Genomic DNA, 27,355 nt, shown 5'->3' with positions numbered 1-27,355 from the left:
ACAGGGAGCGCGCCCCCGCGGCCGTTGGTGCGGGCCGTGCTGACCCACGTTTCCCGTTAGTGCCCGGGCCCCCAGGAGCTGGGGCGGGCTTCTCGGTGTCGGCAGGGAGAGCGCTTGTTTTGCGGACTGCCGGCGTGAGGACTGCGCTGCGGCCCGGGTGCTCTGTGCCCGGCGGAGCCGCCTGGGCCGTGACGGGCCCTCCACGGGGGCCGCGGCTGGCACGGCACCACCCGCCCGCGGGGCGCTGAAGGGACGAGGGGAGGGCGGGAACAGCGCGGGGGCGGGGCCTTGGCGCGGAAGCTGCGGCGGGGCGGGCGCGGGGGCTGCCGGGAAGGGCGGGGAGCTGTGGGCCGGCGGCGGCGGCGCTTCCGTCGGTGCCGTTCCCCCGCCCCGCCCCACCGCGTCTGCCTCTGCCGACGCCTCTGCCTCTGCCGACGCCGCGCAGCGGGGGAGCCTCCCGCGGCGCCTCCCTCTCCCCGGTCGGCAGGCGCTGTGGCAGCCGGGCCCGGCGGAGCTGCCGCCGCTGCCATGCACGACGCCTTCGAGCATGTGCCGATCCTGGAGAAGCTGCCGCTGCAGATCGACTGCCTGGCGGCCTGGGGTGAGCCGGGGGGGCCGCGGCGCTGCCGCCCCGCGCCGCAGCCCGAGCCGCTCCTCGCTCCTATCCCGGGCGGCCGGGACGCCCCGTCAGCCCTTCTTGGGGCCTGCCGCGGCCTGCCGCTGCGGTGGGCCGGGGGTGGCTGCGTGGCTCGGCCCCCGGCCGGCTGTACCCCGGGGCGGCTGTGGGGCGGCCGGTGGCCCTGCCACCTCGCAGGCCGGGGCGTGCGGGTAGCGCGGGAGCGTTTCCTCTTGTTTTGGCTCCTTGCGTTGGCTTCGGTGCCTGCAGGAGGGGGGCTGCCGGGGCCGAGCTCCGCTTGCGGGGGTGCCGGCGGTCGCCTGCCGCCAGCAGTCCCGCCCGCCCGGCGGCAGCCTTGCTGTGGAGGAGGATGCCATGATTTCCAGGGCTGTAACTGCGGGTCGGCTAGTTTCTTGCTAAAAAGCGTTCCCTCTGTTTTGACTAAAACTTATTTTGGAAAGCCAGTGGTATGTTCAGGTCTTAGGTTTAGAATCTGTTTGCACGTGTTAGTGGTATATAAATGTAGGTTATATTTTTGGGCATACTTGACAGTCAAGATTTTGGTCAGGTGATTGCGCTGGCTGTCGTAATGATAAGGCTTGATAAGGCTTTTCAAACCACTTGAGCATTTTCCATCAGATACACTACCATAGCACAAAATTGGTAATTAAAAAAACCTGCAGACACTGTGGAATTGTGACCCCTTTAAAATGTCTTAAGAACAAAACTGTAACCTGAATAGTAGTGCCACATTTAAACATGGCTTGTTTATGCTACAGTTGTGTAGTAGAAATGTGAAGACAGGTTACTGTTATTCCTGCATTGAGGCTTTTGTCTTCTATCTCTTTGAAAGCATTTATTTTGCTGAAGTAGAAAAAAGCTTAAACCCGCAAGCCTATGACAGTATGGTTGTGTAAAAAGAGGTGTAATTCTGTCTCTACAACTTTTCTACCAAATAGTGGAAGAAGGGTCTTGCAGGAAACAAGATTTTATTAAAATACAAGTATTTTTGGTAATGAGGGAGTACTAGATGTGGAAAGAAATATTTGTGTATGCTTCTTTCTGATATGATCTTCATCAAGGAGGAAGAATTTCAGTCATATTTCATGACCCAATAAAGATTCTATGCCTTTTGTATGCTATAAATGCTGTAAATAGGAAGAGTCTGAAACTCTGTCACAGAGTTTGTATATGAAAGTTCTCTTTTATAAATCTTGAGTGACTGTTGGTCATCTGAGCAGTTCAAATGCCACTTAAGCAAAGCTGCCACTGTCCTTCCAGGCGTAGCTGACTATTTCAGAGAGTTCTTATAAAAACTTGACTATTTAGAAAAAACCCACACAAACCCACATAGAACTCCTTGTTTTTCTTCCTGACAGTTCCTCCCATTATGTAGCATTGTTCCTCTCTGGGAGATAGTAATGTCTAAAGAATAGTTTATTGCCTCTCTTGATTGCATAAAAGATGCAGTGGTTTGCTTCTTTACCTTTGTATAAACAAGTGGGATGTGATGTCTAGGCTGTGCTCTCTGTTTTACTGCTTGATCTTTGGCCATCTTGTCCTGAGAATGAAAGCTACTTCCAAGCACTTCCACCAGAGAGATGATAGGAGACATGCGTGTAGTCGCCACAGAAAGTCCTCTTTGGTGTTTGAAACGAGTTTCCAAGTGTTCTGATAAATGTAACTTGGCTGGGAATGGCGGTCTTAGTTTAGTTTCAACAAACTAATTAGACTCTCTTTCTCCCCCGTCTTTGTAGAGGAATGGCTCCTTGTTGGTACCAAACAAGGGCATCTTCTACTTTACAGGATCAAGAAAGACATAGGTAAGTTGATTTTAAGAATGGCACAGAAAGTTGATCACATTATTTTTATTTCCTGCACTTCAAGAGGTTGTAGTGATGTTAACACAAGTATGTTTAATTGCTGATTTTTTCCTGCATAGAGTTTAATGAGTATTTGTGTGGGATCTTTGGTGAAAGTGTACATACCATTTATCAGAAGTGCAAGAAAGATAGCAAGTAGTGTCAGCCTTTTTTTCTGTTTTAAAGTATGTTTTATATCGGGTCTCCATATGTTTGAATGTATAGTAAGTTAGTGTAATTTTTGTGAATACAGTGCACAAACATGCACAAAAGCAGTGCAGTGTGCTAGTTGCCAGAGGTTTGATGTTTGTCTTCTGTTAATGAAGGACTGGATTAGTGAAAGAGCAACTTTATTCAGTGGGTCCATGAGCATCAAGGGATGGGGAAGAGGGATCCCTCCTAACTAGTTCTGTCATGTATTTACTCTTCTCCCTGCCTCTTTGACAGTCGTAAGTGTGCATAGTCTATTCTAGAGATGCTACAAATAGAACTATTCTATTTTCAGTTTAGTTCAAATCGATTTTCGCTAAACAGATTTGTATTTTGCATTATCTGCTATTATGTAGAAACTGATGTTATTGAACACAGTAACGTTGTGTAGTGTGGGACAGGAAAGAAAAACCAAACATCTGTTTCCAAGTTCATCAGCTCTGGGAAAGATGTTCATTTGTAGCTACTTGGATTCTAGAGACTGAATTCAGCTTGCTTTTTCTGAAACTTGTAGGCTGTCTATTCCAATCAGAACATGCTAGTCTTGAGTTGCTAGTGTCTTATCTCACATGGTAAATTTCTCCCCCTTTTTTGCATCAATGCCAGGAGAGGTTATGTCATCAGAAAGTGTCTGTAAGTCTTTATCCCTAAAACTCCTTTTAAACCCTTGTGGTGTAGTGTTTATTCCTTGTCTACTTTGCAGTGATGTGCTCCCTAGCAATTTAAATTGCTGATATTTGATTGGTGTGGATAAAGCCTTTATGGGTATCTTTGTAACTCTGGATTTCAAAATACTTAAATATAATTCTTGTAATCTAAAATTCCAGCAAGGCAAAAATGTAACTATTGATGAGGTCCTCAGTGTGTACAAGAAGTGTAATTTACATTTTCACCTACGTAGCAAGACCTTCTGATGCATTTAGCTATTAAGATAGCACAGATATGTTAGAGTCATTCTTCTAGTGCTAAGTGGCCAAGTTTGCTTTCATAATTCTTTGTAATCTATTTAGTGTAAGACATAGTCATAAATTTAAGGGCAACTTCAGTTTACATACTCTCTCAAATCTTTCTGGTAGGTTGCAATAGATTTGAAGTGACACTAGAGAAATCCAACAAGAACTTCTCAAAAAAGATTCAGCAGGTAGGAAATACCATCTTCTTGATGTGGGGACAGTTTTCCAGTGTTTTCAGCCAAGAAATGAAATATCAAATGTACTTCTGGAATCTCTGCTAAGCTTAACAAAAAATTTCCCCAAAACTACAGATTCTTCTAGAGGTGGCACAGCCTAGTGTTTTTGCCTACTCTTCCCACAACAGGAATAAGCTTGGTTTGGTTGCTAAAGCAGAAAGCAAAGAATTGAAACTTACAGGTTTATTTTTGGCTTTTACTGAAATGCTGTTGTTAGCAGTAAATCTTCAGCTGCTCGGACTGAGAATATTTGTAAAAATGATGGTAATACACCAACAGACTGTAATATATAATTTGGCTCTCAGATAAAATGCTATAGGAATGTGAGTGTAATTCCTCTTATTTGGTATTTAGAACTAAAGTAACTGATTATCTACTGCCAGTCTTACTACTGTTTCATTTTTTTTTTTGGAGAACTTTTGCTCATCGATTATATTGATACTCGGGAAAGCACTTACCTCAAGGATTATGCAGCCTCTTTCAGCAACACTGTGTATCCTTTAGAAGTACTTCTGTACTAGTAACATACCACTTATTATAGCATTTTTTACCAGCTTAGGTTGCAAGCTCTATGTGCTAGCTTGTAAAAACTGAGTGTGAGTGAAAGGGGTTGCAGTAGCTGGAGGAAGGTTGTGCATAGATAGCTGCCTTGCTGTTTTCGGTATTTTGAGAGTACCTAAGATGAATTTTCTTAGACTATCTATAATCAAGCCTTGTTCAGAGATTTAGTTTATGAATGGAGTCACTAATAGAATTCTTTCTTTCAGATTCATGTTGTTTCTCAGTTTAAAATTCTGATCAGTCTATTAGGTAAGTGAAGAAAATGTTTTAATATTTAATGAGCTCTTCTCAATGCAGTTACTTGGCTGAATGTGGCACCCTTTCCACACACCTGCATGGTAGTCTAGTTGTTGAAAAGTCATTGTGTAGGATTTGGGCTTTTTTACTTTGCAGAGGAAGCATTATGCAGCATAGATTGAGAAGCAGCTTGCTTGTCATAAGCCAGCTTGGAGAACAAAGTATTAACGCTAAGTTTTGTCATTAAAAATGAAAAAATACATACGTGCACTAAAGTGCGTGTGTATATATACACATGTATATAGTTTGTCTGTATTGGCATGTGTATATACACATATATACATACATGCATGTGTATGTGTGTGCACCATATGATAAGGGCTAAAACTTCTGTCCAAACTTGTTTGACGTATGAAACTTGCTGTTGATGTGTTACACCAAATTCAGTTTATATGCAGATGGCTATCTCTTACCATCTTGTGGAAGATCTAAGTTTGCTTATCTCTGACTATATTTGTTTAACCTTATGATCTTCCTATGTCTTTTTTTGCTTATGTTGCTACTCCCTTCTTTATGATCTCCAAGTCCCAGCTCTTCCGACTCCAGCATGTGTAGATTTCTGCTGCCTGCGTCCTCGTGCGTACAAAAACTTGACCACAGTACCCTCCATTTACAACTGTTCACTTTCCACTAATTTCAGGAGCCAGTTCAAAATGGTCTTTGTTCATACAGTCTTCCATCATGAACTTGCTCTGCTCTGGCCTGCGTGCTGTCCCTTCCACTCCCACTTCCTGTGCTTGGTTAGCACCTGTTCTCAGTTCCTTCATGTAATTTTACCAACGCTGGTGTTAGTCGTCTTTTCTGCATTTATTGTTTTCTCTTTGTATGTGCCTTAGCACTTTTCAGCTTTTGGGAAAACATTCCTTCTCCTTTCTTGCAGCTCTTAGTTTCACAAGTTCTTGTTACGTAAACATAAAATGTGGTAACTTATTTGAATTAGCAATGAGCTTTACATGTATTAAATATTGAATAATAATTGGAATTTTGTTTAAAACAGAAAATAACATTTATGTCCACGACCTGTTGACATTTCAACAAATCACCACAGTTTCCAAGGCAAAAGGTGCATCTCTCTTCACTTGTGATCTTCAGGTAAGAGGAGGAACACAATGGCACAGATGTCCTTACTGCTTGTAATAAGGATAACTTTTTTTATGTTGTTGTATAGATTAGGTTTGTTAATATTGTGTTACATGCAAGTTGCTTGGGTACTAGTGCTTTTTAAAATTACTACCAACTGGATGTTGAAGCTTTGCTTAAGGCAACAATTTTTAATGTAGTCACCTTTATTTTCTTCCTGTGCTTCATAAGATATTTTCCTGTGCCTGTTGTGATTGTAGCCTTTGACCTCCTGATACAAAACTACAGGGCATTTTTATCCTCTAGTAACTTTGACTGTCTTCTTTTTTGAAAGGTCCTCTTCAGTATAAAAGCCATTCTCTTCCCTTAAATTGCCAGTGTACTAGCTCATAGTGGTTCCCTTCGCCAAGCATCTCCATCACTGTTTTTGTTACATTTTTGTTTCTGTTAAACTGTATTGGCCCAAGGAGTCCCAGGGCAGTTGTGGTAGATTCAAGCCATAAAATGGTTCCATAAGGTATAGCAATTCTCTGTTCATATGCTGTGGTTTATTTAAGTGACTCATTTCTATCCAGGTGAGTTTCTGAGCCTACCCATGTCATTCAGAAACCTTATTCATAACCAGAAGAGATGGCTTAGTGCTCTTCATCACTTTTTCTCTTTGCTCCATGGGAGCTTAGTGTTAAATATATTCTAATAAGTACTTAGGGTTTTCTAGGTGTTAAAACTAGTGATGTCTTTCAGAGCACCTTTAAATCTGGTCATTCCAAAGTGCATTGTTGTTTGTGTGTACAGGCACTTAGCTTTGCTAGTATTTCTTGTCAGGAAACTTTTCCGATAGACTAGAATATTAAACAGCTATTAATGTTTTTATCTGTCAGTATAACACATTCTTTGCATTGTTCCATTTCCTCCCCTCTACTATACTGCATAGAGTTCAAATTATTTTTCCTAGTCTTCAGGGCTGGGCTGATAGCTCTCTACTTATCTTCTGTTTGTGTGTGTCTATGTCTTTGGTCCGCTTTTTTTTTTTTTTTTGTATTTCCTCGGCGTCACAATCCCTGCCAAAGTTCATTTTTCAGTATCCTGCCCCACTTCTCTCTGTGCTTCCTTGTTTAGGGAATGCCCTTCTGGTGTGGATGAACAAAGCTGCTCTTCAGCTGACAGCTTTGCTTCAGGCTGAGGATTCTTTTGGCCTTGTATTATCTTACTTGCCTCTTAGTTTATGAGTGCCTATGAGTTAGGCCTGTCTGTTTTCACAGCAGTCAGATACAGGGGAAGAGGTGCTGAGAATGTGCGTGGCAGTGCGGAAGAAGCTACAACTTTATTTTTGGAAGGACAGAGAGTTCCATGAACTACAGGTGAGTTGTGTTGTGTCTGTAGTTTAGCGTGCCTCAACAGGGCGTGTAGTTGCTCTTTACTGCTTGCTATGCAGTCCCTATTACTCAGAGGCACTGCTGACTTTCAGAGCATTGACTCCAGTTGGTTCTGCAGTGATTTAACAACGAAGCAACAAATAAAGGTTAAAATACATGATTGAAATCACAATTAATGGCATTAATACAGTTTCATAAATTAAATCAAAGACTGTGTTCTATATTTTAACATTCTGGTTGTAGTACACTTGTAAGTCAGTGAAATGTATTAGTGTGCAGGCTCTATAAATGTATACCTAACAGTAACACTATGGAAGTGGGTCCACTTCTACTCAAAGTTTTCCAGGTATGTCACTATGTCAGAAGGTAGTTACTGACAACAAGCATAGAGAGCTGCACTTGTGAATACCAGAATGATAAAAATAACCAATGGAAATGGGTAGAGAATTTTTCAGCTACGCTGCTTTTCTAGGAAGTTACCAGCTAACTGAGAGCACACCTCTTCACTGTGCACAAATCTAGCCTTTTAGTTGAATGCTGCCATTCCTTGACCAGCAGAAGTCGGGCATGTGTGGTGGGGAATATGGTGTCAACAACAGTGCTGCCTGTTGCACTCTGTGTTGCCAGATTTGACTTGCTTTTCTCTTGTAACAGCCATTTTAACCTGTTTTCCCTGTTTTCCTCAGGGAGACTTCAGTGTACCTGATGTACCCAAGTCTATGGCCTGGTGTGAAAACTCCATCTTTGTAGGCTTCAAGAGGGACTATTACCTGATACGGGTAAGACTGGGGTTTGGAATACAGTGTTTAAGAAGATTTGGATAGCAGTAGACACTATGGAGGCTGCTCCTGTGCTCAGGCATTTAGCTAACAGACATTTATGAAAAATGGCATCTGGTACTCTTGCTATGTGTGGTTTTGGAAAGGGCAGTCTAAGTCTGTCCTTTTAAACTGATGTTTTGTCAGGAAGTGATCTTCCGTTTATTGCTGTTGAAACCAGTGTTTGAAGCTTTTGCAGAAAAAAGGCATCAGAAAAGATATATTTTGTTTTGGGAACAGTCTGTGTAAGCTCAGTTTGCATTTTATGTAATGTATTAAGAAAGGAGATAGCTCTAAAAGGGAAAAAAGACCAAGAATATCTTCTTATCTGGCAGACAGTGGAGCTTAACCTTTTTTCTTTTTTGATTCTCTTGCTGAACTGTAGTTGTTTCAGTTTGAAAGTCTCTAAACTTACTGTCGTTAATTTAGTATTACAGTTTCCACTTATGCTTCATTTGACAGCTATGTTTGATTCTGTTTTCTGCCTTTACAATTGGCTTCTGCTGATATTATGGGAAAATGAGATGAAGATGAGGTGCACCACATGTGTACGTACATGGGTGGCAACACTGATCTGTAGTCGACAGAAAAACTGCATAGTAGTTCTTACAGTCACTTCAAACTGACACTGCTCACAAAAGAAGTGATGCCTTTCTGCAGCCCTCTCCTAGATGTTGATTCCTGCCATTCTAGTGATATGAGTAGTTGTGCAGCTGTTTAGGCAACCAGAGTGGAGACTTGCTGTCCAAGTGTCTACTTTGGGTTGGCTCTGGTGCTTGACTGGCCCATCCTTGAATGGCTTCATTTCACTAAATAGGCAAAAAAACCCCCCATGTTTTTATGGTATTGTTTTCTGCTGGCTAGCTGTTGATTTATAAGAATGCTTGAGCTATAATGCAAGGGAAGCAACAGGAACATGTAGCTGGAGTTGAAGGAGAAGGATTCTCCATTTTGGTGGCAGTGAGTTGTTAGATCAGCTCATGAAACAGCTCTTTGGATTTTTTTAATTTTTTTTTTTTTTTGGTGGTTTCAGTTCCCTGGGCAGTGTCTGGCCACAAGAATGAGTGGCTAGGGCAGGGGAAAAAGGCTAGGCAGGTTGCTAGGCTTTTAGTTTGGTTTTTATGTGGCTCACTCATGACAGAATAAAACCATGTTAAAGTTTTGGCCTAAATGAAATCCTCTGGTTACGCCAAGAAGTATTTGGACGCTTTAACTGATGTTGCTACTGTGCTAGGCATTTTATAAACCTGTATGAACTATGTGCTCAGCTACTGTTATAGTAACAGGAATACATCATCTCAGACACGAAAGTATTAATTCTTTATTTCCAAATGATGTATAAGCAAGATAAATGATGATATGCAGAAAATTTTATTGCTACTCTTTAAAATTGCACTTGTCCTATTAGTGATTAGTCTGGGTTGTAAATCCCTCTAGGGGATTTTTGGCTTTGGTCTTACGCAGCTTTGAAATAAAGGTTATTTTGAAAAACAGGTGTTTTTGTTTTTTTTTTTTTTTATCCTAGGTGGATGGAAAAGGATCCATCAAAGAACTGTTTCCCACAGGGAAGCAGCTGGAACCATTGGTAGCTCCTGTAGCAGATGGAAAAGTTGCAGTTGGCCAAGATGATCTGACAGTTCTGCTCAACGAAGAAGGGATCTGTACTCAGAAATGTGCCTTGAATTGGACAGATATTCCTATAGCCATGGGTGAGAATTAGCAGTAATTTTTTAAAAATTTGCTTCTTTACTCCTTTGTGTATGACAAAATTGTTACGTTCCTGGTATTTAGAAACTAGTTGGATTTGGAGTGTGACAGTTTCTAAAGTATTTCAGGTTGTACTCTGTGGAAGGTTTCATGTGTTTATTTTTGTTTCTTCCCCTTCTTTGCTTGTAGTCTGTATGCCTGTCTCCTCCTCAGAAAATAAGCATATTGCATACCTTTTATAAAGGGACAAGGTTTGAAATGGAAGGTAGTGTGTTAAAGCGCTGTAGTAGTTCTGGGCACCTGAGTGCCATAGAAATTCCTTATGTTGAAAGATGAACAAAAAGCCTGGTAGTAGTCTTACTAGCAAATTGCTGTCAGTGTTGGGCATTGAGTTTTGTTTTTAATAAGCAAAAAAGGGACACATTTCAAGGGGAAAAAAAAAAAATTGAAGAGAAGCCTTACTTTAAGTCATGGCTTGTTTCAAGGAACACTTGAGAACAATCAACTTGTATTTTTCACTTGTTTCACTAATAGAACACGAGCCTCCCTACATCATTGCTGTTCTGCCGAGGTATGTGGAGATCCGCACTTTTAAACCCCGGCTGCTGGTACAGAGTATCGAGCTGCAGAGGCCACGCTTCATCACCTCTGGAGGGTATTGAGTATAATTGATCATTACTTTTGTCAGGCTGTCTGGGTGTATGGTAGCACTCTCAAAAACTGGGAGAGGAAGAGCTTTTCTGACTCCCTCAGCTTAAGAAGTAGCATTGAAACAGTCCGTTGTTTTTTATGAATAGATGGGTGGAGGCCATACCTTGAGGGGTAAATGATAGAGTTGAGTGTCTTTGGGAATTTCTGATCACTGGAGATACATTCTTGTCCTTTCTGCATTGTTCAAGTTGCCGTTGTATCTGGTTGATCCATGTGTGTATTAACCAGGATTGGTTTTTTTTCAGATAGGGTATTGCTTCTTTCTCAGTGCTGGAACTTAGTGACTGACCTTTTTGCATTGTTTACAGCACAAATATTATATATGTGGCAAGTAATCACTTTGTTTGGCGGCTCATTCCGGTGTCCATAGCCACACAGATCCAGCAGCTTCTGCAGGACAAGCAGTTTGAGTTGGCTTTGCGGTTGGCAGTAAGTAATCAAAAACCTTGGGGTTTGCAGTGGATGCACTTGTGCAAGAGTACACGAAAGGATGTTTGCCTTCTGCTTGACTGTAGCTAGTCTGGCGAGTTTAACCTCCCTACTGTCCACTTTGCACAAACTGGTAAACTCTAGCCTTTTTTGACTTAAGTTTTAGTTTTGTGCTGCCATTTCTCCATACTGATCTATTGTGGTTTAGATTTTGAGGTATCATCTTGTATGTGAAAGATTATCTCTCTTAGCTGTTTAATCGGTTACCTTCTTTTAGACTTTGAAGTCAGTTGGACTTCAAAGTCTTCAGACTGTTTGTAAACAGTTTTGCTTGGAGTTGTGTGTGTTGTTCTGTGAAATGACCAGTTTTTTTTTGTAATGGCCCTCCATATTACTCCTGAAACATAATAATTTCTTACAGATGCTGAAGCAGTACGTTTAATTATATTGCTCTTGCTGGTTTAGGATTTTCTGGTTTCCGGAAACTTCCCTGGAACTACATGAAAATGAATTAATTGTATTTTGTATTGCTGACTTGAAAAAAAATTTTGAAAAGGCAAATAAGCGAAGAGATAGTTGCTGTGATAGAGCTAGTATATAGATAACCGGAGGTGGCTTTCAAACCTTCCAGGTTATCTCAGTGACACAATAAACACAGCATCTGAGAATCGCCATCAGAGGTGTTCACTTTGGAAGATTATCTTTTTTCTTCTTACTCTCTCCAAAGGATAATACTCATGTTATTTCTGTAGAGTGTTTCCTTCTTATTTAAGAGGCCCAAGAGTTTTTAATGTTCGTTAATTTGTATGTGTGTAGGAAATGAAAGATGATTCAGATAGTGAGAAGCGACAACAAATTCACCACATAAAGAACCTCTTTGCATTCAACCTCTTCTGCCAGAAGCGCTTTGATGAATCCATGCAAGTTTTTGCCAAGCTTGGTACAGGTAAATGCTTGGATTGGCATTGAGATACCTAGGTTAGGAGGAATGAAATGAAGCTGACAGACTATTGTGTGGGGTTTTTTTTCTGTTTTGTTTTTATTTTAAAACAGTGGTGTCTTGGGCAGACCAGTCCCCTGTGAATGGCAAATAGCCTAGGCAGCTATTTAGCTTTTTTTTGTGAAACTGGTTATAGTACTTAATTAACTGAAGTCAGTGAGTTAAGTTAAATCATGAATTTGCCCTTTGTGCAGAATGTATTTGTATTGTAGGCTATTTTACAGTGTGCATAGCATGTACACAGACCCTTGAAGTTGAGGGTTTCAGCAGCTGCCAAAAGCCTACTTGTAGCTTGGAATGAAAAATGAGGAGCATCTGTAGATTTGCTAAATCCTTGGGCTCGGATCAAACTGAGGACACTTAACCCTGTTTCCTCTTTAATGGACCAAACTGCTGAAGCCAGGAAACTTCTCTGTGGTTTTGGAAGTCAAAATAGTCTCTGGTGCTATTCCTCTGGTTCGTACTAGGATTATTGGAAGAACACCTGAAGACTGGACTGTACCATAGAATAGTGCTTAAGACGGAGATTATTTTATTGGTGACAGCACGTCCCATGTGCATTTAAACGTGGAACTTTTACTTGTTTTGATGACACTTAACATCATATTTACTTTGGAAAACTACAATGAAAGAAAAGGACTGAGAACTCAAAATACTTTGAACTTAAATTAGAGGGCAGTAATTTTGAATTTGCTTAAAGTCGATGAAAGCAGGTGCTCATTAGTTGCAGATGGTGCTATTCAGTTCTTGTTTCAAAAGAACAGTAAGTCTTCTCTTATAACATTGCTTGTTCCTAGAAATCCTGTGGTACTGTCAGAGTTGTTAATGCTGGGATTCTGCAAGAAGAGCAGTAAGAGGATTATAATAATGGCTTGTCCTCCAGGTGTGCCAAGTGCACAGGTTGGATCTTGTGCTTGGACTTTGAAACAGTCTTTCTCTTGCTTCTTTTGCCTTGTTTTAGCTTCTTTTCTGTAATAAGCAAATTTTGTTATCTGGAACCTTGTGGACATACAAGTTGACTGCGGACAACTCTGTTGGAAAGCTAAGCTTGCTCAAAGATTACATACAATTAAGAGTTTGCAAAAATAATGTTATGAATGGTTACTAATACTAGTTATTTTTTGCTTAGATCCCACTCATGTGATGGGTCTGTATCCTGACCTCCTGCCCACAGATTACAGGAAACAGCTACAGTATCCTAACCCCTTGCCGGGGCTCTCTGGGGCAGAGCTGGAGAAGGCACATTTAGCTCTGATAGACTACCTAACTCAAGTGAGTGCTCCTATGTCTGTTTTTAGAGCAGGGTTATTCAGTTTTAGCATACTTTGTTGGTTAACTTTGATGTGCAGGAAGCAGTATGCCTACTCCAGCTCTGTCATGCTAGCCTTAATGGGCTGTCTTCATGGTTGGAAACTGGCAGCAGCTCCTGAGAAGGGGGAGCTGGAAGACATGAGGTGCCCCACAGATACATGGGAGACATCACATGTGACTTTTATGAGGACTGGACAAAATTTACTTATGAATTAGATCTGAATATGAGTCCAGTATTTTACTTCTGGTAGCCTTCTGAAGACGACTTGAGCTCTTGATCTTTTGTTTTTGTTTTGTGACTGTTGTGGAGGGCACTCTATCCAGGAGACAGGTCAAAAGCGTGCATTAAAAGGTGGAACAGGAGGTAGTGGGTACTGTAACTTCCTGTCCTCTTTAGTTTTTTGTAACTGGAATCTGAATTGTTCTGTTGCCATTCTTACTGGACTAAAAGGAAACTTGTGTCTGAAGGAGGGTAGATTTTTGTGCCCAGCAGTTGCAAACCTAAATTGTTTTCCAGATGTTTTAAATGTCTCCTGACTTCTCTAAAATATCTCTGTTCAGGTTAACAGTTTCCTTCTGACTATTTTCTTGAGACTGTGGACATCTTGCAAAACTATAAATTTGCAAAACAAATGTATACACCTGAATGTGGTTGGAAAGGTGATGTGTGGAATAGTTAGTAACAATAAAAATTATTTAGGAAACAATTGATTAAAACAAGTTATTAAATTGGTTTAATTTAGTCTTTTTACTTGGTGGGTTATATTTGCTGAGGTGGAGTGGAGAAATACGCGGCCTCTTCCTGTTAAAATTTCATTTGATGTCCTGCAGAAAAGAAGTCAGCTGGTGAAGAAGCTAAAGGATTCTGACCATCAGTCCAGTACCTCACCCCTCATGGAAGGAACACCCACGATCAAATCCAAAAAGAAGCTGCTACAAATCATTGATACCACCCTGTTAAAGTGTTACCTCCATGTGAGTTTCTGCCTGACCTAGAGGCCTTTCATTTACCATGCAAGCTCTCTTGGAATTTCAGGCTGAAACGTTTAAGGAGGACAATAAGGAGCTACTTCACATTCTCACACAACTGCCTGTCTTTGGTCTAAAAACAAGCTGTGGAACTTTGGTGTTAGCTAGTTTGCTCACTGGTCAGGAAGTAGTTTCATGGAACAAAGCAGATGTGTCCGTTTCTGGTTGCTGCCTCTGTCAAAAGAATGTGGCCATGTCTGTGTATTTTGAAGTTCTAATGAATGCTTCTTGTGCTGCCTTGTACTGTTAAATGCAGGAGAGTATGATGTTTGCTGTCAACAATGTTTCTCAAAGCTGACCTCTATTCTTGAAGGGGAATAGCTCTGATACATTGTTTTCTTTCTGTCCCAACAAATTATGGAAATGAAGATGGGCCTTGCTCTAAGATGTTAAACTGTCGTTTCTTATGCTATAAGGCTGCTATTATTTTCTTCCCGCTCTCTTCCAACTCATGTTTTGTACTATAAGCTTAGGAGGTGCACATTAGAAGTATGTTTAAGTGCTCCCTTTTTACTTGCAGACAAATGTAGCACTGGTGGCACCATTGCTACGTCTGGAGAACAATCACTGCCATATTGAGGAGAGTGAGCATGTACTAAAGAAGGCACACAAGTATAGTGAGCTGATAATACTGTATGAGAAGAAAGGTCTGCATGAGAAAGGTAGGTATGAGGTTGGGGTGGGAAGAGGAGAAGGGATAGGAGCATGTATTCCTAGTATTGAGTTTTAACTTGTCTTCAGTGAGTAGGCAATACTCTGAAGAGAGACTGTTTCTGGGTCTGTCTTGTGATTAAATCGGTCTTTGTTCCTGTTACCCATTTGGTCTGTGTATTTAAAACAAAACTTTGTTTTGTCTCCAGTAGCAGAACAGGAAAAATGTGCTTTTTTGTGGTTCAAGTTGGAATGATACTTGTTACAAAGGAATGAACCTTTTTGTTGTTCTGAAAGCATTACAGGTACTGGTGGATCAGTCAAAGAAAGCCAACTCACCTTTGAAGGGTCATGAGAGGACAGTGCAATATCTGCAGCATTTGGGTGAGTGTGAAGGACAGCATTGTTTTTGTGAAGGTGTTACTCTTGTTGGGCTTAGCGGTTATTCTACTGTTCAGCAACTTTCTAGAGACTATCAAGCTGAAGGGTGTCCTTGTCATCTTGTCTGATTTCTTGCATAATGCAAACTTCAAGGATTAGTTCACGAGCATCTTGTTGAAACTTGGGTATCTTATTGGAAACATTCCTTATTTCTGATAAAAATTTCCATTGGTAGAAAATGTGCCATAGTATTTTGAATTTTCTTCCAGTGATGATTTACCATCACTGACAAAAGGAAAGTCTAACTTCTGGGTTAGACTTTCCAGATGAAAGTCTAACTTCCAGTTGCTGGGGCTTGTAGTATCTTTCCTGAGACGAAGAATCCTATAAAGTTTTTGTTTTCTTTGTTTAGGTAGATCTAGATGATGACATGACAGTTGTAGTTGCTGGTCACAGCATCATGGTAGGAACTTGCTTGGTTGACTCTTCATTGTGAACTCCCAAGTCCTTTTTTGGTTTTGCTACTTTTGAGAATAGTCCCCTCCCATCCAATAATATTATTTATTTCTAAATGCACAACTCTTTATCACACTACTAGTTTGGGAGTGAGTAGTTTGAGGGAAATAACTTTGTTCATCTCCTAGTCTTATACTGTTGGCAAAATTTGGTATTTTTTTTATAATTACTTCTTTTAAGAACTGCTGGCTTCTGTTAGCAACGTGTTTATTCAATGATAATACATTACTTACAATGACATTGAGACCTTTCCCATTTGTGCCGTGTCTCTCTCTTATACCTCTTATTCATTGATATAATTTGTTAGTGTCACTCTTCTTAGAGAAGTGTAGGTATGTTATATTCAGCATACGGCTTTACAAAAAACCCTTCTAATTTTATTTAAAAAATAATTCTGTCATCTTGATAAATTCATCTCGATGGACCTATGTTGGCTGTTCATTTGTTTTACCTGAGTTTGATGATGTTTAAGACCTGTAATTATCCAAGTTGTCTGGAATACTTTTCTAAAATCTTGGCAGCTTGCTAAATTTCTCGTAGACTTCTGGAGCTTCTCTGTTTCAGGACCTCCTGAAAATCAGTTTTCCTGTATGCTTCTTGCTCAGCTCTTTAAAACTGATAAAGGATATTTGAGTCTGTTCACTTCAGAGTAATGAAATACAGTGGAAATAACATGGAAAGTTAACTGTAGCTAATAAATGGCATGTTTTACACTAGTGTCACTTGCAGATTTCGCCCCCAAGTAAATAGCAGAAATGTAACACTGTGTGTGTGTGGCTTTAACTGCACTGCCCATTCTGCCTTGATTAATTGATAAGTGTCATTTCTGGGAGTCCCGTAAATAAGATGATAAAAGCATTTCAGGCTATGGGGTTTCTATAGATTTTTCCCTCTACCCGCCCTTTGGTGAGGCTTCTGTAGTTATGAGCTTCTAATCTAAGTAATAATTGATTTAAAAAAAAAAAAAATTTTTTTTAATTTTAGTTGTGTGGGATCTATTTTTAGATGCTTTCACTTACATTCTGAGTGAAGTGGAAGCTCTTCTTTAGTCATCTCTTTGTCTACAGGTTTTTGGGCATTTAATGAAATGCTCTTAAATAGTTCTTAGATAATTAGAGAAAATCTCCTCCAGGCTTGTAGCTGTGGTCTTTTAAGTCATCAAGTATGTATTACTGATTTGGATTTGATACTTGCCATGTGTCAACAGAGTAAGCACTTACTATTTATTACATCAAAGCAAATACTAATTGTTAATTCTGTGATTGGCCATGTCCATCAAAAATATACTTTATCTGTGCAGAGGTGGGCAGAGGAGAGCTATGTATTTGATTGGGTGGTAGATAGTTTTCTGTATTACACCGTTCTTTATCTGTTAAAATAGTGTTATGCAGAACTTCTTCCTATTATAGCTCATATTCAAATTAGGGATTTGTTGCTGAGAAAGTTTAGAAATTCAGTGTCTGCTTTAATTCTAGCAGCACAAAACATCCTTGCCTGTGATCTTCAGTGTAAATCCCCATGCAGCTGAATGTTATGTGCTGAGGGAGCCAGTTGTTTTGTTTTGTGGTGTGATGTGATGTTGGCCTTTTAGTATTCTGATCTATAAGCTTTGGTAGTTACTTGGAGTTCCTCCTCTCCTTCTGCCATCTTGAGTGTTTTGAGTAGGTTGTAACTTCATGCTTGATTTGGTTGTGATTTCAGCAAAGGCAACTTGATCAGTGCTTTGGAAAGGAGCTATTCTAAGTAATCTCACACTTGTTTATAAGGAGTTAGGCTTTCTCTTCTGTGTCTCTTGTTCTACATGAGAACTTACTCCCATGACTTGTCCTGTCCTTTATTTAAATTTTCTCAGTGAGGCTAGCAAACCCATTGCCATACAATGACCTGTTAATTCAGAAAGTTAATTGAAGTTCAGCAAAATTCAGACCCATGACCTTAGTGCCATTTGCCAAGTTACTGTTTTGTTTCTGAAACTTTGAAATTGGCTCTTCTGGGGGCTATTTGAATTGTTTTACTTCATAGCACTCATATTCTGGTTTTTAAAATACTGCTACTATGAAAAAGCTGCTTATTTTAAATGTTTAAAAAGTAACTTACTCCTGATGATATTGTGGGATGAAGAAAAGCAAACAATGGCTGCCTTTTTGTAGGATTGGTGTAGGTTTCTGTTTCTTGTATAGTTTTGTTGTTGCATTGTTCGGGCAGTGAATGCCTCAGTGGCTCTCATCAGGAGGGTGAGGGGAAAGTCATGTTTTCCTAATGTGTTTTATAAACTTTGTGAAGCAAATTGTCCAAATGAAAGTATTCTTTTAAAGAGAAAGGTCCTAAATTTTCTTAAAAGCTGAAAAGTTATTACCTGTCATGTGGTTTCTATGCCAGTTACTTCAGTACTATGATGCTTTACTACTTGTTATGAAGTATTTGACCATTTGCTATAGAAGTCACTAGACTGGCAGGCTGGAAATGGACTGAAGGAAGTTACACAAGTGAAAAGTACAATGCTTTTTCTACCCTAATAAAAACAAATTGTAAGGGAAGACTTTTGTAATGTGATTAAGGCAACTGAGCTTGGTTTTGGTGTGAATTGTTTGTTTGGTGGTGCTTAGTATTTGAGTTAATTCTTGTTTCTGTTTGAAATCATGTTTGCAAAGTAATGAAATTGTGGCTTTAGCCTGGAATGTGTGATTTGCTTGACTTGAGCGGGGGGGAAAAACAAACCGGGTTCTTCCTATAAATTAAGCTTTGCTGGCTTTGAAAACATCTGCTTGTGTTGTGAGTAGATAGATCTTTAGGATTTTAACACTGAGCGCTGCTGCTTTTTGTATTCCAGGCACAGAGAACTTGCACTTGGTATTTTCCTATTCTGTCTGGGTGCTAAGGGATTTTCCTGAAGATGGACTGAAGGTAAGTGTGGTTGAAACAGGCACCTTGCCATTGAGATTCTTAGTGCAGTGTATGGAATTGGGAGAACTCAATGTAAGAAGCCATGTATTAATGCTAAATCCAGTTAAATATATAATTTATGTTTTCTGTGTTCAGTACTGTGGTAAGATTAGGAGTAGATAGAGCAGGACAGCCTTTCAGTTTTTCTTACACTTTTCCATTCTTGGAATACCTTATCTTGTAATAAGTAGCTAGGAACCTTTGATACAACATTAATGTTGTTGATGTCATGCTTTTTGCACAAGAGCCTGATTGAGTATTTAAATGTCAAGTGCTAATTTGTCTTTCTTATTTTCCCTTTCCTCTCTGATATAGAATTCACTCCCTGTATTTGAGAGGTGTTGGGCACTGTAAAAGAAGAGCGTTAACTAAGGCAGAAGTGGGGATGTTTGTTAATCCTTTCAGATGTGAGATAGCTTCTGAGTGCTTGAATAAACTGCTCAGATTTTTTTATACTTCTTGGGCTTAGTCTTTGGACATATGCTGGGCTTCAGTGCCTCAGAGAAAATACACTGTGGCACTTAAATTTTAAAAAAATCACCATTCTGTGAATGAAATTTTGTTTAACAGATATTTACAGAAGACCTCCCTGAAGTGGAAGCTTTGCCACGAGACAAAGTGCTCAGTTTCTTGATAGAAAATTTTAAAAGCTTGACTATTCCTTATCTGGTAAGAACTCAGCCTCTACTAGCACATTACGTTCAGTACGACATGTTACGTGTAAGGCTTTAGTTCTCCAGGCATTGGAGCATGATGCTGCCTCAAAGAATGCTAACTTTGCCATAAGTTGTGCAAAGAAAAAATAATTGAAATATATGAAATCCTGAAGTCAAGCTTGGTAAAGGCAAGCATGGAACTGTTGCTTGCTTGTAACAAATTACTTCCCAGAGGAAGTATCTATAACTGAACCTGAATGTGTATTTACAGGAACACATCATTCATGTCTGGGAAGAAACCGGTGCAGACTTTCACAACTGTCTGATCCAGCTGTACTGTGAGAAAGTGCAGGACTTAATGAAAGAATATCTCAATTCTTTCCCTGCGGGTATGTTTAGCCTTTTCTGGTGGGAAGACCAGGGGCATGGGACAGCACAGGGGAGCCTTCACAGTGTATTGCTGTAAGCCTTCCCTGTTCACATCCAGAAGAAGATATCCCAAGTGATGAAGGAACTGGAGCAACAAAAGTTGTGGGTTTGTAGGGAAGCCTAGTTTATTGCCTCCCTAGAGACCTTAAGGGACCAAGTGACACTTTGTTCATGATTAAATAGAATGGCAGCTCCTGCTCCCTGAATTCTGCATGTTAAGGGTAGGGAAGGGTCCTGAATAACTGAGTCTATTGTTTAACCTGCCACTTGATGTGTTTTAAGGAGCTGAAGTAATTTGGCAGGTGCACCAGAATCCCAGCCCATGTAACAGTTTCATCAGCATTTGGTTCCTGCTCATAATGATTTGTTTGTTTTTCTTCTTCTGTGTACTAGTGTAGTGAAACAGTTGTAATACCATAGCTTATGTTGTTTTCTTCCGTATAGATAAAACTCCAGTGCCTGCTGGGGAGGAAGGAGGAGACTTGGGGGATTACCGGAAAAAGCTTCTACTTTTTCTGGAGAAGTCTAGCTGGTATGAACCTAGTCGACTAATTAGTGACTTCCCCTTTGATGGTGAGTTCAGTTTTCATAGGTTAATTAAACCCTAGCTTATTGCATTGTACAGCAAAACCTCCTAACTTACTGTAGAATCATGGTAACTAGAAACAGAGAAGATGGCTGTATCTGTAGTTGTAGGCCACTGGTGTGTATAGTGTATGCTAACTCTGTTTTTGCTGGCACAGTAGGGTTTACCAGTCTCTGCAGGATTCCTGTAACTGTTGGCCTAAGACCTTGTGGCATCTCCCATCACTTAAATATTTAGCCTAACTTTTTGATGAGCCTGAATTGCTCAACAGATCTGAAGTTTGTCGTTTCTTAAGGTTACTTAAGAATTCATAAAATGTTAATGAGACTAGTGTGAAGTAGACTTACAGTCTCAGTGTAACTTTAACGTGTGCTCAGACTACAGTTTATAGTTCTTTCTTTTAGTCTGGTCACTAATGGAGCTTATGTTGTCATTTCTCTGTGCAGCTGTTGACTAATCCTTCATGCTGTCACTAGGTCTCCTAGAAGAACGTGCTCTGCTCTTGGGTCGTATGGGGAAGCATGAACAAGCTCTGTTTATTTATGTTCATATTTTGAAGGACACCAACATGGCTGAGAAGTAAGGGTGGTTTTGTTTTTTTTTTTTTTTAATTGCAAGACTTAGTTTGCTCACTGCCCTATGGATAGGATGTGTAGTGAAATGTTGCTGTATGTGGAGCATGAACACTGTAAGCCTTCAGAATCTTCTGGGTTTCCATGTTTTCTTGTCTTTTAGGCTCTTCCATGTATCTGTTCATTACAGATGATGATGCCGTCCCCTTGAGGTTTACCTTTTCGTGCTCTTCTGTCATTGCACTTTAGAGCAATGACTGTCATCAATGAATTCTTTGTTTCCACCCGTCCTTAGCTTGTGAACTTCTGTATGTTGTTTTTCTTCCTTTCTCTTTGGAGAGGCATTCACTAGCCCAGATGCAAAGTTAAGCTCCTTCAGTTAGCAGAATCCTCTCTAGTAAGGATATGGCATTCTGCTAGACGTATCGTGCCAGGGAACCTTCTGAGTGAATCTAAAGTACTTTGGTGAAAGTAGAATTAACCAATACTGGCAGGTATATCTGAACATTGGGGCCTGTTCAACATAGCTTCTTTTAAAGCTAGTTTCAGCCTGTTAGAGGACATTCAACCCTAGTATGCAGTGTACACTAATGAACACCTTCTCTTTGTGATTCAGATACAGTAATTAGATATATCTACACATACATTTTTATGCTATGATATGTTGGAGACCTCTTCTTTCCCTTTTTTTACCCAGCTGAATTAAATTTGGTTTCTGCATTAAAGCTTTTTAAATTGATTGGAAGTGGGAGACTTGCACAAAACCTCCTTTTTCAGCATTGTAATGCGGAGTAAACTGTAATTTTGTTGTGTAACTTGATTAATTGATCAGAATCGGATGTATGGTCAGCTAACTTAGATAACTTCAGTAATCAAAGCATTTAAATGTTAATTTCTGTGGACTGATTCTCTGGGTTCCAAAACTGTCCCTGCATTTCACTTGATTCTTCTCTGTTCTAGCTACTGCCATAAACATTATGACAGAAACAAAGATGGCAACAAAGATGTAAGTAGCTTCATCTTTGCAGTCTTCCTTTTCAGTAAGGATGTATTAGACTATTCATACCATGTTAGGGACTTTAAAGTTTTTGCTCTGTATAGGCTTTTTCACCGTTTGTGTAGGTGGACAGGAACCTATGTATAAGCTCTTGGAATTTAGGAATTACTAGATGATTGGGGTTTTTTTATTTTTTTAAATTTGTTTTTTGTTGAGAATGTTACTGTATCACTGGAGTTGAGCATATATTCTGTAGCTAAAGTTCTGATGAAATTCAGAAGACAAAATACTGTGTGCGTATTCCACATACATCTACAGAAAAGTTAATGGTAAAAAGAGATGAAGTGTTAGTTTCTAAAGGTTGTAAATGAGTTATGTAAAATAAATGAGGGAGGCGTGATTAAAACTACTTTTGTAGAAAAGCTTTAGTGTAGAATGCAAGTCTTGAAAGGCCTTGAACATCATTGGTACTTTTCAGTTTTTGTTGTTTTAAGGTAAGAGCTGTTTAAATGAGCACTTCAGATTTTTGAAGGGCATGGGTACACCTTACTAGTACCATCGCTGGGTTCTACCAGCACTGTCAGTTGAGGATGCGTGCAGTGGTTTCAGAACTTTCCTTTTGTGTGCAACAGGTCTATCTGTCACTGCTCCGGATGTATCTCTCCCCACCTAGTGTTCATTGCCTGGGACCAATCAAGATGGAAGTGCTGGAGCCTCAAGCCAATCTGCAGGCTGCTCTGCAGGTTTTGGAACTACATCACAGCAAACTGGATACCACCAAGGTAAGAAAGGCTTGTAAGTACTCAGTTTGTACTGGTGACAGAAGGTACTTGAGTAGGCAAGCGAACAGATTGTAACAGTGTCGAGCTAAATGTGTCAATTTCTATTCTGTTTTGTTCTCTATTCCTTTTTAATTTTTCCTAACTAAGTATATTTTGCTCCAGGCAATAAACCTACTTCCAGCAAATACACAGATTAGTGAGATTCGGATCTTCTTAGAGAAAGTCCTTGAAGAAAATGCTCAGAAGAAAAGATTTAATCAAGTACTCAAGAATCTTCTCCATGCAGAATTTCTGAGGGTGAGTACCCACCACCTGTCATTTATTGGAATGGTGTTTTAAAACAGATGTTCAATATTTAAATTAAATGTTCCTTATATGGAATGTGTATCCTCTAGATGGTGCTGTAGTGCACCTGAAATTACTAGATGTGTGTCAAGTAGATTGAATGTCCCTTTTTCAGGAGATGGCGAGTACATTCATTGTAGTTTGGATGAGGTCTGTGTCTTTGCTGTGAGTCTCTGGACTCACTGTGCTCTGGTGTGCATTGCAGGATGATCTCGGAGAGCATGGACTGGATTTCTTTCAAATAAACTAAACCAGATGATGCAGTTCAATAGTTCACCTGAACACCCCTTAGTGGTTAGAATGCCTTAGTCTGTGGACCAGACTAATTGAAAGTAAAATCATGCAATTCATATAGTGTGGGTGTCAGGTGTTCAATACCACCTGCTCTGCTCTACAGACCTGCTTCTTTTGTGCTGTACAACTTGCTAAGGTAGATATAGCCACTGAAAATTAAATGTTGTGACAGTTCTCAGTTTCACCAGACTAGAAGAGAGCTGTGGTGTGGCATTGCTTTTTGAGCAAGGGTGGTTTCGGTTTTTTTTATTCTTTAGGTCCAGGAAGAGCGGATCTTGCATCAGCAAGTGAAGTGCATTATTACAGAGGAGAAGGTGTGCACTGTATGTAAAAAGAAGATAGGTAACAGGTGAGAGAGCATATGCCTTAAAGCTTGGGAAACTGAATCAAATATGAATCTGGTACACTTAAACTAAGAATGTTGCAAAACTCGGAATGTGTATATACGCAGAGAACAGCAGTATAAGGGAGACATCTGAAGAGTGTTTGAATTACAAATTACATTGCTCGACTGGGTGGCTGGGAAAACATCAAAGCTTTAGTCAATGAAATTTACTGCAAGAGTTTAATCCTACTTTCAACAAAGGAGAATAAAGTCCCTTCAGAAACTCATAAGACTTCTTACTTCACAGCTCTAGAAGGCAGAAAATCGCTTCTCATACTGAATTTGGAAAATTTTCGAAGAACACTGCCTATTACCCGCTGCTTAACTAGAATTAAGAAGGATGATATAAAGAATCTTAGTTTGAGATACATGTGTAATAGTTTTCTATATCTGATGGCTTGGGCTGATTTACATTTTGTAGCCTAATTATCTTAGGACATCTAAAAGTAGAACTAATTCTACTGCCAATAACTTTTCTTCTGCCATTCCTGGTAGGTAATTATGGGTTAGTTAGTATAGAATGCAAATTTTATTTGCACTTTTTCTTTTTCCTCTTTGAACTCATTCATTGTTTCTCTTGTTGATGTGAACCCTTCTGAGATACCAGTAGCATTCACAATGATACAGAAAGGTTCTTTTTCCAAAATACTTTAATGAACATAAGTCTAAATATACTTATTGCTGTGTATATTCAATTTTTTGCTGCTTGTGTGTAGCATGTAGCATCAGAATTTAAATTTGCATATGCAGTATTTTTTTGGTTGTCTAGGATTTTTCTAATGCTGTTAAGTTCAACAAGGTTTTGAAGGGCAAGCATGTCACCCAGTCTTTAAATTGTTACCAGTGACTTCCAAGTAAAGTGTACCTATAGAAATGAAAATAGATTTTTTTTTTTTTTAAACGAAACTCTTACAAAATCTATAGAATTCTTTTGTCTGGTTTTCTCAAAAATATATTCAGGCTGTAATTTAAAGAAGAAAGTGTCACTTCCATGTAAGCATCTTTTTCTGATTCTGCACAACTTGGATGTTCTTGTTTGAATAGGGGAAATTGTTTGTCTGTATTGACAGTTGATTTTTGTGTTCTATCTCTTTACAGTGCATTTGCTCGATACCCTAATGCAATAGTTGTGCATTATTTCTGCTCCAAAGAAGTCAACACATTGGACACCTGACCTTGTCATAGTCAATAATCCCAACATTCATATGAAATTCGGAACTGACGACTTAAGAAGTTGATGCCTCTGAGATTTTTGAGGCTTGTTGCTAGGTTCTCTTACACTGGGCAGAAGTCATTTGTATCTGTGGACTGACTGTACCTATCCGGCAATATTGATTTACTAGAAAATTACTTTAACCATGATGTTATAGTGCTGGCAACTACACTGAACCTCTCAGTACTCAGATGAAGAACAGAAACTGATTTTTGTAGTGAGTTTTGTATTGCACTCCAACCTTGCGAATAAGTTGTTAGACAACTGTTGGGCGTTCACCACAAGTCAAGTTTTACTATAAAACTTACCAACTTAGTGTGACAATGTTGTGATTTGGCCTTGTATGTAAATAGTTCTTCAAAAAAAGAAAATTCCTTTAAAGTCTTTGCAGCTGTATCAGTGTTGCATGGAGATTGCCAGCTGTTTGGCATAGAGGAGGCTTCTGTGCCTATTTCTAGACCTAGAAAATATAATTTTACTTTCATCTCAGTAATGGGAATGTTTAAGTGCTGGTCAAAGGAATCTTTTTATTGATATTCAGTGTTATCACCTGACCTTCTGATAAGAAGTAGTTCTACAGGAGACAGACAAACAGTAGATAGCACTAGTAAGCATTTGTTTTCTTTTTACTTTAGTTTGAGAGCTGTAAATTGAATTAACTTGTGTGTTGTTTGCACTGAATATGTTCACTCTTAGCATGAGTGGAAGCTCAGAGACTATTCTAAGAAGTTCACATCTGCACTCATACCAAAAAGCAAAGAACACCCTGTAAAGCAACTTCTGAAAGGAGTGAACTATAGTTATTGCTTGAGCTTTCTGACTACACTTGAGATTTGTGTATAGAAGTTCTTTGGTCTCTGGTTCACTTTCCAGCATTGAAGTCAAATCCAGACTATTTCAACATCTCTCTCTTTTACATGCTCTAGAACTGTGTTCTGCTCAGGCTGGTACTGTTCTTAAGTTACTCTTGGGCCAGAAGTCTTAACTACAAGAAAGAACTGGATTGTACCATACTCCTTGTAGGCTGTAATATTTTTGTCTAACTTAATTTTCCACAAACTTTAATCTATAGAAGATTGGTATGAGGGATATTAAAATGTTTGATCAGTGCAGAAGGAATCTGTGCAGTGGTAATGAAAAGGCAGCAGTAGCAAATAACCCAATAGAGTGGCTATTTGACTCCCAACATCCTGGTCTAGCAATACTTATAAATATGTAATTATTAAATAGTATGGAGCATGGCATGTAACTACCAGATATCACCTCTTAACGAACCAGTAGATGAATAAAGCCTGTCTGCCTAAGGTGTAATTGGATCTCAGTTAACATTATAGGTTTACTCAAGCCATTGTTATGTGAGTGTTTTTTAGGAACAGATCTGCTGTAGGCTGACAAGAGTCCTAATTCACTTTCATTTGCCAATGTTAATAGTTTTCCTTGATAACTGTTTGTTTTTTCCCTTTCCACGTGTGTTTGTATTTATTGTTCATATGCCATGCATTCTTATGGATTTCTTGGTCCAGTGTTTTGCTACTTCTGTACTTGGATGTCTTGGGCAGTGTTGCTACTGATGTCTTTCTGCAGAGGCTGGGTAGAGGGAATCTGTGGTGTTAATGTTTTTAACCTTGTATTTCTTCTATTTGAAGAAGAGAGCCTAAAAATACTTATATTGGATTTGCACATTCTGTATAGATCTTTATATACTAGTTCAGGTACAGAGGGAAGATGGTTTGGGAGAGTTGTGTTTACAGGTCATTGAGAATGAAAGAAGGGTATTTAAAAAGGCCCTGTATTCTTTGTATACAGATATAACAATATTGCTCTGATTTTTACCTATCTTATGTTTAGTACTGTTAGTCTGATTTTTATTTACCTTCATTATCTGCTACCAGGAGAGCTGTATTCACATATGAGGATCTTCATTGTGCTCTTACACGGTTAAGGTTGTGCCTCTGTTCACCTCCATTGCATACCTTTTACAGAGATGTGGTTTGTGCTGTAATTTTTTTGTTGGTTCTTACAATGTGGTTTGGGTTTACTAACCATACAGCAGGTTTATCTAAAGCAATAGATTGTAATAAATATTGTGAACCAGTGTGTGTTTCAGTCATTGTGCAGTTAAGCTTCTCTGGGCTGCTGTAGATTTTTTTGTTTTTAATATATTAGTCCTCACTTTCTCCTGGAAGTCAGACCCAATGCAGGGGCTCCCAGTATCACTCCTGCTTTAATATGTGTAATTCAAATGAGGCCATGTCTTACAAGAGCTGTCATCACTTCTCAACTTTGGCTTTTAAATATACAAGTTTATAGTATGCTTGTGAATGTTCTCAAAAACCTACTAAAACCACTTTTGTATTCTCTCTTTGAATAATGTTTTTGAAAGTCTTATACCATTAAATATATACTTAT

General features: G+C 39.6%; 1 protein-coding gene across 5 annotated transcripts; it reads left to right on the top strand.

Annotated features, from left to right (window-relative positions):
- Positions 1-495: 495 nt before the first annotated feature.
- On the top strand, positions 496-27,355 carry VPS39 (VPS39 subunit of HOPS complex). 5 transcript variants are annotated; one of them, XM_050897109.1, is made up of 26 exons: positions 496-601; positions 2,374-2,439; positions 3,765-3,829; positions 4,645-4,687; positions 5,261-5,311; positions 5,733-5,827; positions 7,081-7,176; positions 7,878-7,970; positions 9,535-9,718; positions 10,251-10,371; positions 10,736-10,856; positions 11,673-11,802; positions 12,986-13,128; positions 13,999-14,142; positions 14,717-14,858; positions 15,145-15,231; positions 18,575-18,648; positions 19,258-19,356; positions 19,615-19,732; positions 20,217-20,345; positions 20,835-20,937; positions 21,891-21,936; positions 22,560-22,709; positions 22,872-23,006; positions 23,606-23,697; positions 24,832-27,355. In XM_050897109.1, the coding sequence occupies exons 1-26, from the start codon at positions 529-531 to the stop codon at positions 24,905-24,907; spliced, it is 2,676 nt and encodes an 891-aa protein (XP_050753066.1). In that variant the 5' UTR covers positions 496-528; the 3' UTR covers positions 24,908-27,355. The 5 variants fall into 5 exon arrangements, with proteins under 5 accessions (XP_050753066.1, XP_050753065.1, XP_050753069.1 ...); XM_050897108.1 differs by having other exon boundaries at positions 7,078-7,176; XM_050897112.1 differs by lacking the exon at positions 5,261-5,311 and adding an exon at positions 3,289-3,321 and having other exon boundaries at positions 7,078-7,176.

The sequence above is a fragment of the Gymnogyps californianus genome, chromosome 5 (assembly GCF_018139145.2).
Source record: "Gymnogyps californianus isolate 813 chromosome 5, ASM1813914v2, whole genome shotgun sequence".
Classification (NCBI taxonomy): Eukaryota; Metazoa; Chordata; class Aves; order Accipitriformes; family Cathartidae; genus Gymnogyps; species Gymnogyps californianus.
This window is presented reverse-complemented; position numbering and strand designations above follow the sequence as displayed.

Bases quoted from the DNA above. Each gene is read 5' to 3' on its own strand.
- VPS39 (XM_050897108.1), top strand. From the start codon at position 529: ATGCACGACGCCTTCGAGCATGTGCCGATCCTGGAGAAGCTGCCGCTG. The intron at 10,857-11,672 runs GTAAGTAATCAA...GTATGTGTGTAG, and splicing joins AGTTGGCTTTGCGGTTGGCA to GAAATGAAAGATGATTCAGA. The intron at 19,733-20,216 runs GTATGTTTAGCC...TCTTCCGTATAG, and splicing joins TCTCAATTCTTTCCCTGCGG to ATAAAACTCCAGTGCCTGCT.